Here is a 19,626-nt window from a genome sequence, read left to right as displayed (position 1 = left end):
AAGAACAAACATGTTCAATATTTGAGATCAAAGCATCTCATCTATTAAGCAGATAAATATGAAACAAACACATTTCACTGTGATTAAAAGGCCAGGTGAAGAAAAATGATACCAGCTCTAAACAATGATGTCCCTTACCCAGTTAAGTAAGGAAATAAGAGAAGAAATAGATGTAAAAATGCTTTGAAAATGTTTTTTTAACCTGCTAGAGAAATATAAAGAATGCTTTTAAAAATTAAACAAATATGGGATCCATTTTGAGTTTACCCAGGAGTCCTGTTAATCTTTTCTCTATCATTCCAATTGATTATATGTGCTGCTAAAGTGAGCATTTAAAAATTATTAGTATAGTGCTATTTAATGTTCATAGCAAGGTGATTGTGGATATTAATTCAAGCTAAGACATCAGGTCATATTGGACCAGTATATTGCAGTAATCTGTGGTTTTGATAGAAACTACCTCATGATAATGAATCACAGAATATTAGGGAGTGCAAGGACATTCTGGCTGATCTCTTATTTCTATATATGAGGAAACATGTTTATTTTATATATGTCCCCATTGGTCGAGAAAAGAAGGTCCTAGAAGTTCAAAGAATCATAGAATTTTAGAGTTGAAAAGAATCTTAGCAAACAACTATCTAGACACATACACAAAAGAAATTTCCACCATCACATTCTCTGACAAGTGATCATCCAATCTTTACTTGAAGACCTCCACAGAACCTAGAACTTCTTAAAGGAGCCTACTCCACTTTTGGACAGCTCAAATTATTAAGAGGTTTTTTCTAACATCAAGTTTAAATATGACTTCGTGAAACTTCCACCCATTGCTCCTGATTCTGACCCCCAAAGTCACCCAGAAAAAGACTAATCTCTCCTTCAGGTGATAGCAATTGCCATTTCCCCCTCAATCTTCTCTTTTCAAAGCTAAACATCACTATTTCTTTCAACTGGTCTAATATGGCATGAACTCAAGAAATTTCATGATCTAGGCTGCCATTTCTGGAGGTATTCAAGATTTTTAATGCTCTTCTTAACATATGGTACTTAGAACTCAGTATAGTCCTCTCCATGAATTCTGACAAGAAATATAGTAATACTGTCACCTCCTTGTTCTTGGTAGCTGTGCTTCTATTCAGTTCAAGATTATATCAAAGTTTAGTTTACCACATCATGTGACTGACTCATTTTAAGCTTGCACTCCTCTAAATCACCTAATTCTTTTTCAGAACATAGATGTCTTACCATGTTTCCCTCTTTTTGTATTTGTGAAAATGATTTTTTTATACCCAAGTGCAAGATTCTACATTTATCCTTATTGGATTTCATCATTTTTAGATTCAGTCTAAATCTAAACTAGGTCTAGACTAGATTTGGTGAACCTTTTAGAGATCACATGCCCAAACTGCACCTTCGAACTGACTGTGAGCCCCCCATATTACCCCAGACAGCAGAGGGAAGAAGTGCTTGAAATGGGCTGTTGGACAGAGGGGTGGGGCATGTGAAAATTGTCCTCCAGCAAGGTGGAGAGGGGGAATGGAGCAATCCCCTCCAGCACACCAGGGCACATGTGCCATGCCTTTACCAACAAGGGTCTAGACTGCCAAGATCCAAGCCAATGAAAAAAAATGTTATATACCCCTGAAAAAAGCACATAATCCCAGTGTTCTACACTGGATTCCTTATATCATGTTGACATTGAAACATAAAGAGCTCTTTGAGTCGTCCAACTAGTTCTGATTTCAGTTAGTTGAATTTTAGTTAAGTCCTCAGATCTCTATCTTCTCTATAAACAGAATATGAGGTATTTTGCCAAAAACCTTGTTGAAAATCAAAACTATATCCATAGCATTCTTCTCATCTTCTAGTTTAGTTTCTTGTCAAAAAAGACAAGTGAAGTTTGTTTGACACGTCTTATTCTTGTTTAAGCAATGATAACTCTTTGTAATTCTTTCCTTTCTCAGTGTTTGTCAACCATCTCTTTAATGATTCACTCTAGAATTTTCCTAATAATTGAAATAAAGCTCTGTGACTTAACACGTGAAGACTCTTCTCTCTTTTGGAAATCAGGCCAGTTATGGTGGCACATGCTTATAAGTTTAGCTACCTGGGAGCTGAGACTGAAAAGGGAACAGACATTTATTATTTACTAGTGCTGGAGACTGTACTAAGTGCTGGGAATAAAAACATAAGAAAATTAATAAATGTCTGTCCTTAGTGTGTTTATGTACTAATGGAGGAGGACAACATAATAAAAAGAAGCTGAAAAGATTGAAGGAGAAGGTACTCAAATGAGGCAATGATGGTGAAATCTGAGGAAATTAGAAGCATAGCCAAGGAGAAATGAATCATATGCCAATCAGGTTCAACTCCAAAATTGAGGTCCCAGAAAGAACTCATCCAAGAGATAAGGTATATTCCACCATGAGAAGACCCCAGGCCATGAGGGAAATCCCAGAATGAAAATGCAGCTGGGTCACAGTGGCTAAACCTGGAAATTTGCTTTAACTCAAAAGTTTTTGAAGTAAAATGATCTATGTAATTACATATCTGAATTAATTTCAGTATCAATTGATACAGGTGGTGGAAATTACCAAAAAAGGGCCAAGCTGGCCCAGGTTGGAAATGGAGCAAGTCAAAGCTCCTATGCAAATCAGTTGTGGGATCACATCCATACATGGCTTCTACCCCTGCAGCTTGGATGAAATGGGGAAACACAGGCTTAAAAAAATCAAGGCAAAATTGTAAATTTTGTCATTCTGAAGTCTTGTACTTCCTCTTCTATTTTCCTTCATCTTTTAAATATCACCCTTTGGGAGAAGGGACTGTTTTTGGCTTTCCTCATTTCCCTAGTAAAAAGCGCATTTCTTGGCACATATTAGCCCCTAATAATATTCATTGACTTGACAATGCCTTTATGATCATATCTGCTAAGTTCATATGGACCAAGTGACTTACTACATTCATCAAGGGCTGCTAGGTGTTTTTACTTTCTCCTTACTTATCTTGGGCATCAACTCTATTAATCATTTTTGTTCTGTCATTTTTCCTGAAAAGGTCATTATTTTTGGCAGACAAAACAGAAACAAAATAAAAATTGAGAACTAGATTCTCTTTGTTTTCAATTATCATTATCTCATCCATCCCAGGTAAAGGGCCTAATCCCTCTGTTGATTCTCCTCTTTTTCCCAATATAGGCTTCCTCCAAACATACAAACAAAAAAAAAACACCTTCAAAAAAATCACACCATTTTTGTTGTCTTTGTTTCCTTTTTATGAGCTTTAAAACCCGTTTTTTAAATGAGCATTTCCATATACAAATTGAAATAGAAAAAGGAATGTATATAAATCCCCTAATCTCTACTGTGTATACCTTGCTTTTACTTGTTCTTAAAAGGAATAATATACATTTAGCATTTAACTTTCCAGGCTGAGTTGCTTGTCCGTGTTACTCCTGACCTTCCTTTTATTTTATTCTGTGTATTCAAAAAAATCTTCAAAAACCTTTTTTCTTTTCTTTTTCTGACAACTCTATTACAAGAACCTATTGTATTTTTTAAAAAAATCCAACTTGATCATAGTGTGCAATCTTTTTCATCTCTTTCTGTGACCTATTTGCTAATATTTTATTTTAATATTTTTGCATCAATATTCATTAGGGACATTAAAATATATTTTTCCTTGTCTTTTCTTGATTGAAACATCAAGATTATGTTTATATAAAAGAGATTGATAGGATCCCTTCTTTTCCTATTTTTACAATATTGAAATCAAATGTTCATTATTTGATGGAATTTATTTGTAAACCCATCTGGGTTATTCTACCCATCCCCATTCTGGGAATTAATATGACTTTTTCCATTTCTTTTTTTGAGATTTGGTTGTTTGAATTTTTTATTTCTTGTAATATCAACCTAAACATATTTTATTTTTGTAGATATTCAGTCACATAATTTGTGTTGTGAATTTTCTTGGAATATAATTTACCAAAATAGTTTCTAATGTTTCATTTTATTTCTTTGTTTGCTGTAAATTCTCTCATTTTACTTTTGATACTGATTATTTACTTGCTCTTTCTCCCTCTTCTTCTACTAGTTAATTGTTGTCTCTATTTTGTTTGTTTCACCACTCTGGATACCCCACCCCCAGTTTTTATTTATCTCTCTTTTTTTTAGTTTTTTTTATCTTTTTTGATTTTCAGAATTTCTATTTTGTTGTTTAGTTGGAATTTTTAAATTTTCTTTCTTTGTTTCTTCCCTTCCCTTCCTTTCCTTTCTTTCCCCTTCCCTTTTCCTTCCCTTCCATCTTAGAATCAATACTGTGTATTAGTTTCAAGGGAGACAAACAGTAAGGGCTGGACAACAGGGGTGAAGTGACTTACCTAGGATCACATAGTTAGGAAATGTCTGAGACCAGATTTGAATACAGGACTTCCCATCTCTAGGTCTGGCTCTCAATCCTCTGAGCCACCCAATGACCTTCATATTTTCTAAATTTATAGTAATACCTTCCTCTCCCACCAAACCCATTACACAAAAACATCTTTTTACTTCTGTTTCTTCTGAGTAACATATATCTATCTTGAACCATGCCCCAGTCATGAGTTTTACATCTATTCAGAATTTCCTCTTTCTGAATATATAATACATATATATAATATATAGTATATATAATGATATACTAAGGGATGTGGTAAGTATCAGACAGTCTTCCTGTTTTTTTCAATATTCTCATGGCAGCTGGTTGTCCCTATCTCCATTCATTCACTAAACTCATTATTCTTTTCTGTAGGATTATTATTTTAATTTTAATTTTGTTTTTATTTTCAGTTACAAATTCTCCCCACCCCAGGCCAATCTATCCCCAACCTGTTGAGAAAAACTGACCTATGATACCCATTTTCCATATGAATTTTTTGCTTTAATCCATGTCATGAGCATATTATTAACAGCATTCACCACCTTCATATCAGACTTCAATCCCCATTCCTGACCATGCTCTCACACCTAAAGTAGTGGCAAAGCTTCTTGAGAGCAGAGATTGTCTTCATCTTTCCTTTTATTCCTATTCTCAATATTTAGTGTGCTGAGCACTTGGCACCTACAATATAGTGAATGCTTAATAAATGTTTTTGCCTACTTGCCTGCCTCAGTCTGTTCGTCTCAGGCTAAGTAGTGACATTCCTATTACAACAATAAACCCAGTTCTTCTATTCTACAATCTTTAATGATAAACTCATGGAAATTGTCTGGAGGAGAAACTCTTTCAAAGAGTTTTTCCCCATCGTAGGTGATTCCAAATCATCTTTACCTCTGTGAAAGTCTCTGAGACTTTACTAGATTAATAATCTCTAGGAGATTATTATTACTGAACATATAAACAATTAATTATCTTTTGTACCCTCTGGCACAACTAGGCTTCATGTTTTCCCATAATTCTTCTATTCCTTTTGAGGATAGTATGACTGTGCCATCCTACTTGAGTTCATAGGACAACTAAAAACTCAGCTCAAGCTCAGATGGGCAAGAATGAGTCATATATGTCAAACTTGGTGCCTAATTGACTCAGTCCCTCTCTTACAAAGCAGATAAGTGATATCCTGGAAGCAGGCTGCTTAGAGGCTTTGAAATGGAGTTCATTAAAACGGCAGTATCTGAAGTATTCCAAACAATTACTAGAAAGAAACCATATTAATTAATAGATACCCAGGAAAGTTGATCTTAAAAATAGGATAGTTAAGAGAGCTTGTCAGAATGCTGAGCTAGTTGGTTCTTGCCAACATGTTTTCAAAGTTTAATTCTTTGACAAGACCCCTAAAGCCATCATGTAAAAGGTTCAAGGATCTAGGCAAGGGTCTTAGAAATCACTGACTCATTTCCCCTCAGCACGAATCCCAAGGACTTTGGATAGGACTTTATCCCTTAAATTTTAATCATCCATTTTATAGTAATTAAACTCCTTGAGTGCAAGGAGTATTCATTTTTGCTCCAGTATACTCAGAATCTAGTACAATGACTAGCATATAATAGATATTGAATTAATGCTGGTTGATTTTAGTCCATTCTAAACTTCTCCTGATCACTGAACTATTTAGAGCATCAATTCTCTTGACCTCAACTCTTGGCATTAGGATGGCTACTTAGGGAGTAGAAACCTGTAGCACCTGAACCTTAATTCTTTGTAATCATTTCTCTGACACTATTTCTAGGTACTCTGATCAGTTCTCATTCCCCCCTTTTCCCTTCTGAACTTTTTCCCCAAGCTCAAAACCCCTGAAAAGTGCATTTTCTAGATCAGTGCTTCATAACCTGTAAACTGAGAACTCCTGTTAAAGAAGGTGAGTATGGAATTATTGCAAAGAGTCCAAGACTCCCTTAGCAACATCAAGTATTGTCAATATGATCTATACTTAACCAACAAAATTGCAGCACATCTCAAAATAATAAATAAGCAAACATTTCTTTTGTAGATTGAGCAAATAAAATGTCTCACACAGATGTGTATCCTTATTTTCAAATATATGATGATGATGTTGTAATTAATAATATATGAATTCATTTAAACATTTTCTAGTGAAATGCTGTGAAATTATAATGACTAAGTTTGTCCCTGAAGAATAGAAGAGAAAATGTACTTATGTCTTCTAGCAAAGAGGTGGAAGACTATGGATATGGAACAAGGTAAATGCTATTAGGCTCAGTTGATGTGTTAATTTTGCTAAACTATTTTCTTCCTTCTCCTTATATATGTATAATCTTTTATTCTAAAATATTGTTTCATTGACATATTTTGTATTTTATATCAACAGAATTTTTCTCATTATCCCTTACCCAGACGATCAGAGAGCCATCCCACGTAACAAATAATATTTCTTCCTGAAAAGAAAAAAGAAAAAGACGACAGGGAGAAAAAAAATCACCAAAATGAATCAATATATTGAAGAAGTCTGAAAATGCATTCACCGTACCACATCTAGGGACCTTCCATCTCTGCAAAGTAATGGGGGTTAAGTGGAGACAGCAGGGGTGTTAGAGCCATATCCTACTGGCTCAGTGCAATGGATTCTTAAATTTTCAGTGTGAGTTTTTTTCCTTGAAAATCATCAAATTAACAAGTATTACAAATCAGGGGTTGATTTATTATTTTATTGATTGTCTAGACTTAAGAAAGTGATTGGGGAAGTGTTATTAATGCAGATTAAACTTAACATTGTACCATGTTTTCCGGTTTGTTTTTAAATATTTACTAGCATACCCTTAGGTAGGGGTAAATATCTTCTTGTATCTTTCCTTTGGGGCCATGCTTGTTTTTTGTACATTTACTTTTTGTATTAATTGTATATTGTTTTCTTGGTTCTGCTTATTTCATTTGGGGTTAATACAATCTTTTAACCTGTTTATCTGTATTCCTCATCATTTTCATTGTTTCTTGTAGCATAGTACAGTATTGGTGAAGGTTTTCAAATTCATATGCCCAAACTGGAACTTCAAGCTGCCTGTGAGCCCCCCACATTACTCCAGATAATAGAGGGAGGAAATGCTCACTTTGGGCAGCTGTACAGAGGGGCAGGGCATGCAAAAATGACCTCAGGTGCTGGGAAGAATGGGAACAGAGCAGCTCCTCCCCTGCCCAGGTTTGCACCTGTGACAATACTTCGCCAACACTGGCATAGTGCAGTCAATTAAATCCATGTACCACAATATGGTTAACTGTTCCTTAGCTGACAGACATTTACTTCTCTCTAATCTTTTGAAAAGAAAGGGGCAGCTAGGTGGCTCAGTGGTTTGAGAGTCAGATCTGGGTTTAAATCTGGCCTCAGATACTTCCTAGCGGTGTGACCCTGGGCAAGTCATTTAACCCCCATTGCCTAACTCTTACGGCTCTTTTGCCTTGGAACCAATGCAATATATTGATTCTATGTCAGAAGATAAAGGTGGTAAAAGAAATCAAAGGAAAGGAAACATGTTAGCCCTGAGATGTGCTTTTGAGATATAGATAGCCATGAAGATGTTCTAGAGAAGGTGAAGAGGAGCAATTGAGGGAGTGAGAGAGAGTTGTAAGGACAGAGGTCTTCAAAGAAGGTTAGATGAAGAAGGGAGAACTAATGATGACAATGGAAAATAACAGGGTACAGTGACCAGGGGTGCCTGACATGAATGAAAAAGACCATGGTGAAAAGTGCTGATGTTCAGGACCTAACCACATTCTCCACACTTGTAGAAATCTGTCCAGGATAGTGAAGTCACCTAGACTGCAAGCCTGTGACTTGTAGGTTGCTCAGTAAGAGAGAAGTCTTTACTCTCTATAAGACAAAATTTGAATTGTTTTTGTACCTATTAATTTAAAAGTGAATTTAATTTTGTGCTTTGAGCATTGTGAACTTGAGTGTTTACAAGGGGAGCTGGAGCGTCCCCTGGGTGGGAGGGTGGGTAGGTGTCTGATACTGATTCACTTCTAGGTTTCATCCAGATGGAGGGAACAAGCCAGAGAAGTCAGAGGTCCTACAGCGAATCTGTATGTGCTTTTCATATCAGGACGGAATCTGACATCAAAATCCCACACCGATGTCCTACTTGAGTGTTTCATCACATAAAGGGCCACTGTAGTTTCTTCAAAGTTAGGTCAGTGAGCCATAAGATCTAGAAATTTCTGCCAACCTGGGAAATCTTTAGCTATGAGATATAGACCTAATGATGTACTATGTATCTGCAGTTCTAAGAAACTGCCTGGTTAAGTTTGGAGAAGCATTTCATCAGAGAGTTGGCAGCCAGTTGAACTACTGGCCACAGAACCTCATGGAGACCATCTACTAAGTAGTAGAGGGGCTGAAATCTGAGCCTATTAAAGAACTACCCCTGGCAATGAAATCAATGAACAATGTCTCTGAAACCAAAGAACCTAGATTCGAATTCTGCCTCTTATGTTTACCTATATGACCTTGGACAAGATTTTAAATTCCCTGGATCTTGTTTTTCCACATCTGCAATATGAAGAACAGAATTATATGGTCTTTGAGGTTCCTTTCAGCTCTACATTTATGAGCCTATAAGAACAGACCTTAAAATTTTTACATAATGATAAAACATTAAATGTCAGCATGTTTCTACTTTCAGGTTTTCAATTTGCTTTTCTTACTTCCTTAATTTAAGAAACAAAAGTATTGGAAGGGTATATCTGATATTTATGGGCATTGGTAAGGGGAGGTCTCTTTAATACTCTTTTTTACCTTTCTTCCTTAGTATAGCCCATTTATCATCATGATAAAATGTATATTTAGTGGATAATTCTAAATTGTGGTGTTAGAGAAAAGAACTGCAGAATCAATGGATTTGAGAATTGGAAGGGGCATTATTGACCATTTAGTTACTCCCACAGCCTATAAATGGTCATCTGGTCTTTACTTGAATACCTCCAAGTATGAGGAAACTACCATATCTTGAGGCAGCCTGTTCTACTTTTGTGGTTGTGGAGTCATTTTCAGTTGTATCCAGTTCTTCTCGACCTCTTTTGGGGTTTTCTCATAGAGATTTTGAAGTATTTTGCCATTTCCTTCTCTAGTTCAATTTACAGATGAGGAATTGAGGCAAAAAGGATTAAGTGACTTTTACAGGGTTACATAGTTAGGAAATGTCTGAGGACATATCTGAACTCAGAAAGAGGAATATTCCTGACTCCACTGAACTACTTGGGTGTCCTCCTACTATAAAGAGGATTAGGAAGGTTGGGGTGTAGTGGTGGATCAGGTAGTAAGGAGTGGAAAGACCCCTCCTCCCTCTCAGCCACCCCTATTTACAATTGAGGTTCCCTGACTGGAAATGGAGAACCGCTGGAAGATCATGCCACGGCTGAGGGGTTGAAGGGATTTTATCTCCTCAAGGAGAAATGAGTGAAACCCTGATAGGATGTTGGCGAAGTTGAGGTATACAGAAACTTCCCCCTCACTCACAGCAGGGGAGTCAGACTTAAAATGGAGTTCAGCCTGCCTCCCTTCAGTATCCCTTCTAGTAGCCTCCCACCAATAGAATAATGCAGATCTGACTGGATAATCTTGGGTGTTTAATTCAAGGAACAACTAGCAGAGTTAATGGAATTAGGGATTCAACAGGAAAGAGGGAGCAGGATAATCCCTAATCCCAAAAGTCCTTCACTGTGCCAGGTAGCCTCCAAGTCTAAGACCCAAGGGTCAGACAGAGTGTTTCCCAAACAAATTTTCACATTCCCGAGCCCACTAATTTATATTTCTAAAGCTATAGTTGTTATAAGTCAAGGAGGGATACTGCTGGGCAAAGCTCAAGGCAAGTGTGAGGTTCAGGGATCAGCTCCCCAAAGGAAGTTCAGAAACCCTCAAACTCAGTTGGCACTGTTGCAAGTATAGTGAATCACAGGAAACAAGATGTCTCAGGAGAACAACAGAACTTCTTGTGTATATCAGGGAAAAGCCCTTCAAAGCTCACTTTTGAGGGTCACAGAGCCAGGTTCCCACCACCTCCCACTCTGGCCTCCCCCCAAAAGCTGCTCTTCAGGCTTCTCTTTCCCAGAAGTCTCTGCTCTCTTCCAACTGCCAATGGGTTCTTCTTCCTCAACATTCTAACTGACAAATTTCAAAATACCCAGGCTTGGATTTCATTCTTACAGTATCCCCCTTTTGTTTTCATTCTTACACTACTTTTATACCTCAGTAATCATCTCTCTTAGAGAATTAAACTGGAAATAAGGAGATCTGCCTCCAAATAGATATATAACTTTTAATAACTCATTCAAATATTCTGTACCTCATCTTCCTTATATGTGAAATAGAAATGATAATTCCAGCCCTATTTCTTTTTTAACCCCTTCTTTCTTAGTATCAATTCTGAGACAAAAAAGGAAAGGTCTAGGCAATTGGGTTGAAGTGACTTCCCCAGGATCACATAGCTAGGTAGTATATGAGGGCAGATTTGAACTCAAGTCATCCTAACTCAAGGCTTGACTCTCTATCCACAGTGCTACCTAGCAGGCCCCTTCCCTTAATTTCTTTTATAAGCTTGTCATGTTGATTAAATAATGAAGGAAAAGGGTATTTATTGATTACTTACTTTGTGCCAGGCACTGTGCTAAACATTTTACAAATCTTGTCTTATTTGATTCTCACAACAAGCCTGGGAGGTGGTACTAGTTTGATCCTTATTTTACAATTGAAGGAATAGACAGATAGAAAGGTCGAATGATTTACCCAGCAACATACAGCTAGGAAATGTCTGAAGCTGGTTTTGAACTAGGTTTTCCTGATTCTATGCCTATTGCTCTATCCTTTGTGCTACCTACCTCCTAAACATGATTTATAAAAATATCTTGAAAAAGCAAGGCTCAAAAACACAAGATTTTGTTATGAACTCACTTGTTTCTATGTAAAGTGGTCTAATAGTCTATTTACTCCCTCCTCTCCCCTTTTGTTGAATAAAGAATACATCAACATTACTTTATGCATCCTAGCAGAAGCCAAGAGCTAGAGCTAATTAGGACTGGACATTGCTTCATTCATTGTTAATATTTAGTTAGTGTTCTGCATATTATGTGTGGAGCTCATGTATTATATAGAGAATGGCTGAGTAATTCCAAGTTTAATAAATAAAATTTGGGTTCTACTCCTTGCTTTTGTCATTTACTATTTATGCAGCCTTAGACAAGACCAGATGGGATAGCAGAAGGAATGCTAGATTTGGAATGGGAGGTCTGGGATTGATCTACCTCTACTGTCTAATATTTGTATACCCTTGGGGATGCTACCTAAAATATATGAGCTTCAGTTTCCTTACCTGTAAAATGGTAGATTTGGATTAGACAATCACTAAGATTTCCTTTTTACTCTTAATTTACTATATCATCCTTTGATTAAGTTCCTCTGAGCTTTGGTTGCCCATTTTGTAAAATCAGGATGAATTTGCTCTACATGCCTTATAGGGCTTTCTGAAGACCAAATTAGTATTTTGTAACCACAAAATACTGCATAAACACAAACTGTTATTTACTAACTGTATTATTTCAGCTGCATGTCACTCAATAAGTATTTATCAGATACTTGCAATTATTAATCAATTGAACAAGCCACATTTGAAATACCCATCTTTGCTGTTTACATTCCATTACTATTTATTTAATTACATTTGATTTTAACTATGTATAGAGACTGTAGTAGTTAGTAAAGACAGGGAATGACATGAACATTTTTTCTAATAGAATGGAGTTGAGTCTAGAAGCTGATTGGATAATTGACTCATAAAAAACTATAGATTAAGACAAATAGCACTTCCCACAAAAGAGCAGAGTTAAGGACAAAGAGAAAGCCAACATTCTGAGAATCGTCAAGAGCTTGGCAACTACCCTGGAGTGCCCTTTGGTGTTGGATGGTACAGATAGCAGGTTGGGAAATGAGCACTGGATTGACAACATCTGGTCATTTCCCACTCAAGAAAATCAGGCAGTGATTATTAGCACCTCTTTCTTGATTTTGACAATAAAAACAGCTGAAATTTATGTAGTATTTTTGTTTTTAGACTACCTGGCTTTGGAATCAGTACCATATTTGTGTCATAAAAGGAATTTGGTAAAACTCCTTCTTTGCTTATTTTGTAAAATCGTTTGTATAATATTAAGATTAGTTGTTCTTTAAATGCTTGATAGAATTCAATTGTGAATCCAACTGGCCCTAGGAATTTTTTCTTAGGGAGTTCCTTGATGCCTTATTCAATTTCTTTTTCTGAGATAAGACTATTTAAGCATCCTATTTCCTCTTTTGTTAATCTAGGCAATTTATATTTTTGTAGATATTCACCCATTTCACCCAGATTGTCATATTTATTGCCATATAGTTGTAAGAAATAGTTCTTAATAATTACCTTAATTTCCTCTTCATTAGAGGTGAGGTCTCCCTTTTCATCTTTGATACTGTTAATTTAATTTTCTTCTTTATTTTTTATTAGATTAACCAGTACTTTACTTTATTTGTTTTTTTTTTCAAAGTACCAGTTCCTAGTCTTATTTATTAGTTTGATGGTTCTTTTATTTTTACTTTAATTAATTTCTCTTTTGATTTTTATGATTTCTGATTTAGTTTTTATTTGAGGATTTTAAATTTGTTCTCTTTCTAGTTTTTTAAGTTGCATGCCCATTCATTGACCTCTTCCCTTTCTAATCTGTACATATATGCACTTAGGGATATAAATTTTCCCCTGAGTTCTGCTTTGGCTGCATCCCATAGATTTTGATAAGTGGTTTCTACATTGTCATTATCTTCATAGCAATACTATAAGATAGGTGCCATGAAGATTATTTTTTGGCATAAGCCTTTGATTTTATTGATGAAGGATATTAGCTCTTAAAGTTTTGTATCTTAAGAAATACGCTAAAACAGAATTTTTAAATTTTTAAAATCACCCTTACCTTCTGTTTTAGCATTGATACTAAATATTAATTCCAAGGCAAAAGAGCAGTAAGGTCTAGGCAATTGGAGTTAAGTGGCTTGATCACACAGCTGGGAAGTATTTGTGACCAGATTTGAAATCAGGACCTCCCATTTCCAGGCCTGGCTCTCTATCCACTATGTCCACCTAACTGTCCTATATATCTTTATATTATTAAAAGCTCTATTGAAGGCCCCTCCCAAAGAGTTTTGTTTATGTCAGTTATATCTATTAATATTAAATGTATTAGAAATTTAAATGTCTTGTGATTATTATAATATAAAGTTATCAAAGGACCTCAGGGATCCTTGGAACTCATTTTCAAAATTGCTAGTGTAAGGAATTCTTAATAAGGAAACCTCTACCAATGTTTTACAATCTGTAACATTAGGGAGTTGACTCAGGCTCTGATAGTTTAAGTGTCTTATCCAGCATCATAGAACCTGTATGGTTCAGATGCAATATTTGAACTGGGGTCCTTCTAATTCTGAGACCATTTATCTAGTAACCATATCACATTGCCTCAAATAGTCTCCCTTTTTTTACAAGGGAAAACAATTGAACCCAAAGGAAGTTAAATGACTTACCCATGTATTCTTACCTAACATATTTCTTAGGCAGGATTTAAGACTAATTCTTCCCTGACCTTTGGCCGAGCATAATTCTTAGTGCAGTTTTAAGCTTCTGTGCCTTGTATTTGTAATATATTCTGCATTTAATGTACCCCGAGTCTGTTGAATGTGAGTTCTGGTAACAGATTATGTATCAGCTATTCAGGAACCATTCTAGCTACATTCAAAAAGCTTCTGGTTTCTAAAGTATGGCCTCTAAAGAATAATTCTTTTATAGTTTGGGTTTTTTTTATCATAGCAACTAATTAAATTCCTAATCCACAGAGTAGAAGCAAGGAGTTCTCTACCCACTTTGATGGAGGCACACATCTTTTGATTATTGTGGTATAATGGAAAGATGCTGGCTTTTAAGTCAGAGAATAGTATAATCATAACTAGCATTCATATAATGCTTTAAGGTTTACAAAGCACTTTATAGTTATAACCCAAGGGAAATATGTAGTGTGAATTTAAATGATGGAACTACTTCAAGGGACTTCATTATTGGCACTAATCTGGACCTAGCTGTCCATGTATTATTTGCCCTTCCCAAGGTAAATTGGGAGGGGGAGATGTAGATCACTGAAATTTCATCTCACCCTGCTCTCTATCTATAGCTCTGTCTGGTTGGAACAAGAACCTTCCCTCTCATCTCCTGAATAAACTGTTGGGTTCTAATTTTATCACCATGCTGTTAACTAAAGCTTTAGATACCACCTCCTCCCCCTTTGACTAGAGGGCTAGAGGGTACAGTACCAAACTCCTCCCAAAGCTTTCCTTTATAGAGGGAAGACATTAAGCTAATTCTACTCTCCATTTATAGTTTTGTCCAGTTTCAGTTACATGAATGAAAATAAGATATCTCCTGGTTTCCAACTTCCTTTTGTATATTGTCTTTCCTTATTAGATTGAAAATTCCTTGTGGGTAGAGACTGTCTTTCTGTTACTTATTTAGATTGCCAGTATTTGGGGTATTTGGGGAGGACTAGAACCTCTAGCCTTTAGAGGCCATATTTTTGAGGCTAGGAGCCTTTTGAATGTAGCAGACAGGTTCTTGGACAACTGATACTCATACATTCAACAAATTCAGGGTACATTAAGTGCAGAATATATTATAAATATAAAGTATTGAGGCTTAAAACTGAGGTTTGTGGGGGGCATATTTATTTGGGGGCATGTATTTATTAGTCAAAACCTTCCTTGGTTGGTGGGAGCTACCAATAATTCTATTCCACTGACATAACCTTCAAGAGTCCTCAGTCACCTCCATGCCTTGATGTGGCATTAGAATACATAGAGCTCTTTTCAAAGTTCCACCTTTAATATCTACCTGTCACCCAATTCTCACCTGTGGTTCCAAGAAGCTATAGCATTGACAGTGGCCAGACTCCAGTAAAACCATCTAAGCAGTTGGGCTAAACCAGGTGGAGGGTAATTGACAGACTTTAAATTGTCAGTGAGTTAAGGGGATTCTTCCCCAAACATTTGAAGACTTCCCCTAATGGAATGGGCAGCTGAGAACCACTTGTTCCAATGGCCTTGAAGGTGGCTGAAGATATCAAGGTCATCTACTGCATCCTGAGCTATTGGCAGTCATCCTGGCTTTTGCCTTGACACTGGATAAGGATGATTCTGGAAGAGAGAATGAGGCTAATTGACTTTGTGCAACTCTGCCTCATTTAAAACCAATCCACTTGCAAGTCAGGATGCCACCCCATGATATCTTTGTCCTCTTTGAAAATGAAGGGTAAACAACAGTCCATAGGAATAAACAAAAAAGTGGAAGCAGGGCTACAATATTAATACCCTAAAGGAGAGAGCTATCTGTTCATAGAGAATAAGGGACCATGGATGCTGAACACAGATGTCCTGGCAGATTTGAGAGCCAGTGGGTTACAGAGGATAGACTACTGGTTTGGAATCAAGAAGATCTGAGTTTTGATCTCGCTTCAGACATTTCTAGGTATGGAATCTTGGTTGATTTCCAATTCTTTCCCAATTTTCAGTCTCGGGTTTCTATTCTTTAAATTAGAATAAATAATAGTAAATAAGGTGGTTCTTAGGATCAAATGAGATAAGGTATATAAAGTGCTTTTGCAAATCTTAAAGATTGCACACTTTTCTGTGAGTTAGCATTAGCATTAGGTTGTTTTGTTGGTTAATTTGGCCTAATTGTTTTCCTTATTTACAAAAGGGGTCTTTGGGTGAGAGGGGTGTATACTAGGAAAAGACTATAAGAATATATATATATATAGTACTTATTATGTATATATATATATATATTACTTATTATATGTCAAGCATTGTTCTAAGTGCTTGCCAATACTATTTCCTTTAATCCTCAGAACAGTCCTAGGAGATAGATACTATTATTATCCTCATTTCATAATTGAGGAAACTGAGATGAACAGAGGGGTTACGCAGCTAGATAGAGTACTAGTCCTAGAGTCAAGAAATTGTTATTGTTCAAACAAGTGGATCACAAAAAAACCCTAGAAAGACCTATATGAAGTGATGCAAAGTGAAATGAGCAGAACCAAAAGAATGTTGTACACACTAATAGCAGTAAAGTATAATGACCAGCTGTAAATGGCTTAACTATTATCAGCAATACAAAGATCTAAGACAACTCCATGGAACTCATGACAAAAAAGGCAAGCCACCACCATAGAAGGAACTGATAGTCTGAATGCTGATTGAAGCAAGTCATTCTTCACTTCATTTCCTCCATGACATTTTCACTATTGTGAGCCAGATGTCTTTTTCTACTTGTTGAACATGGAAATATGTATTGTATAACACATGTATAACTTATATCATGTTACTTGCCATCTTGCTGAGGTGGATATAGAAGGATATATAGAGAGAACATTGATCACGAAATATCAGAAAATTATTAATGAAAATTGTTTTGACATGTAATCTTTAAAGTTACTGTTGTTGTACAGTCATTTCAGTTGTGTCTTGACTCTCCCTCATCCTGTTTGGGGTTTCTTGGCAAAGATACTGAAGTGGTTTGCCATTGCCTTCTCCAACTCATTTTCCAGAGGAGGAAACTGAGGTCATTAATGTTAAGAGACTTGCCCATGGTCATACAGTTAGTAAATGTCTGAGACTCAATTCAGTACCAAGTCTTCCAGTCCTGGCATTCTATCCAATGTGTCAAAAAGACATGAGTTCCAATGTGACCTCAGTTACCCAAGACTGCTCTGACCCTTGTCATCATTTCTTAATCAAGAGCTTCAACCAGGACAGAATAATGAGAGTTTTGCCCTGGGGCACTACAATATAGAGGAAAATGATAGCACTCCTATTGTTAGTCAGTCAACAAGCTCTTATGTGCTTCAGCAGATAGAAATAACTAGAAGACCTGGCATCTAGTCAACAAGTATTAGTTAAAATAGGAAGCAACTAGAAGAGAGTCTATATGTGAGTTCCTCCTGGCCCACAATTCTTCTTCCCATGATGTCATTGGGGTGCCTAGGGGACTCAGTTATTTCTTAGGGTAACAATATCTTAGAGTATTTCTCACAGTAAGACCTTGTGTCTCCAAGGTTCAAAGTCCCAAGGTATAAGATCTCTCCCCCTACTCATCCACAAATTGAATTTATATGAAACAGAAGATTTATGAGTTCCTCTCATGCAGTTTGTCCACTGGTACATTTGGTGTTAGAATTGTACATTAGCATGCTGATGGCAGTACCTGCAGCAGCAAACAAGATTAGTTAACTATTGGATATAAGAGGTTGCTGGATCCTGGGAACCACCAAAGACTTAGGGACCAGGAAGGGTGAAGAACTTAATCTCACAGAATCTGAATTGAGAGATCAATGGCATTTAGGTTATAGTTTAAGGGCAGCTCTTGACCTAATCCATAAGGTCAGGTCTCGATTAGAATAAATCTCAGAGAGATCTTATTGCATTCTCTAGGAAGCTGAGGTCATGAACAGGCAATTTCTTCCAGTGCTTCCATGATTGGAGAACATCATCAAGTCTAAGAAGTTGATATCAAGTCTTTCAATGGAAAATATGACAGAATTAAAGAGACCTTTATTTGAATTTCCTGAGGGATGAGGGTGGGGATGTGGATGGGCAATCATGAGATCATGGGGTTAGAGCTGGAAGGTATCTTAAAGTTCATGTGATCCAATTCCTTTTTTATTTTATATTTAAAAGCCCTTACCTTCTGTCTTAGAATAGATACTAAATATCAAATCCAAAGCAGAAGTATGGTAAGGTCTAGGCAATTGGAGTTAATTGGCTTTCCATGATCACAGAGTTAGGAAGTATCTGAGATCACAATTGAACCCAGGTCCTCCCAACTCTAAGCCTGGCACTCACCCCACTGTATTACCTACTTGCCTCCAATCCCTTCATTTTAAATATGAAAACACTAAAATCAAGGAAGTGAAGTGACTTCCCCAAGGTCACAAAAGAGGTCAGTGGCAGAGCCAGGATTCAAATGCAGATCAATCACCCTTGCTTGGGTTGTCCCTGCTTCTAGGGAGAGGGTTCATAGGGTTTAGAAAAAAATGAAAATATAAACAGGCAAAAGAAAAAAAACCCTCCAAAAAACTAAACTAAAGCAAAGCAAACCAAAAGAATCCAATCTAAGCCAAGTCAAACTAAGACAAACCAAACCAAACCAAATCAAACTCAACACAGCTCAACTAAATGTGTTCTACAATGGTTTATCATACTCAGTTTCAAAATCTGTCTCACTGTCCCCTAAACCAAGTGACCACACAATTCCCTTATCAATCACATGTCTCAGTTTTGCTTTCAGAAAATGCTTCCCGCCCCAAATACCTGCTCATATTCTGGGTCTTGTTCCTTATACTGAAGGTTGTTGTCCAAAAGAACGAGCATCTTCATCTCACAAGTTTTAGAGCTGAAAAGGGTCTTGGGGGTCATCTTTCTGGAGATTCTTTAACCTCTTTTGTGCTGTGAACCCTTTGGCAGTCTGGTGAGGCCTCTAGAACTCGCCTCAGAATAAATTTTCAAATGCATAAAAAAAACCACATAGGATTACAAAAGAATCCAATTATATCAAAATACAATTATCACTTAACTTCCATGTAAAATGAGCTGGAGAAGGAAATGGCAAACCACTCCAGTATCTTTGCCAAGAAAACCCGAAACAGGGTCACGAAGAGTCAGAAACAACTGAAAATGACTGAATAATTATCAGTTTTTTTAAAAAAATAAAAATTCAGGTGAAGAGTCTCTGATCTCCTCCAACCCATAACTTTACAGGTGAGGAAATTGAGCCGCAGGAAGCTTAAGTGATTAAGGTCAGAGTCAGACTTCAAACCCAGCTCCACTGATTCCAAACCCAGCATTTTTTCCCCTCTATCCCACTGCCTCCCATCACGGTAGCAGTTAGTGTCTATGAGCCATCTGTCAGGACTCCCTATGTAACTGTAAAGGGACAGCTAGGTGCAAAAGAGGGATACACTGAAATACTGACTCCTCCAAGCCCCATCCCCTGCCTCTCAGCCCTGCTCGCTGTCCTACTCAGTTAATAATGAATATGGAGAGATGCTGCCCTTTGCACCCAGGCATCTGGCAAA

The 19,626-nt window shown here is 36.7% G+C and overlaps 1 protein-coding gene across 1 annotated transcript in view; it reads right to left on the bottom strand.

Moving 5' to 3' along the window:
- CAPN13 (calpain 13) overlaps positions 1–18,967 on the bottom strand; it is a 239,059-nt gene extending 220,092 nt beyond the window's left edge. Inside the window, exon 1 of the mRNA XM_044659593.1 lies at positions 18,863–18,967. Coding sequence (XP_044515528.1) covers positions 18,863–18,967 — 105 coding nt within the window. The remainder of the gene's footprint in view (positions 1–18,862) is intronic.
- Positions 18,968–19,626: the final 659 nt, after the last annotated feature.

This window comes from Gracilinanus agilis, chromosome 2 (genome assembly GCF_016433145.1).
Source record: "Gracilinanus agilis isolate LMUSP501 chromosome 2, AgileGrace, whole genome shotgun sequence".
In the NCBI taxonomy this organism is placed as follows: Eukaryota; Metazoa; Chordata; class Mammalia; order Didelphimorphia; family Didelphidae; genus Gracilinanus; species Gracilinanus agilis.
Note: the sequence above shows the minus strand (reverse complement) of the source record. Positions and strands in the feature narration are given on the sequence as shown.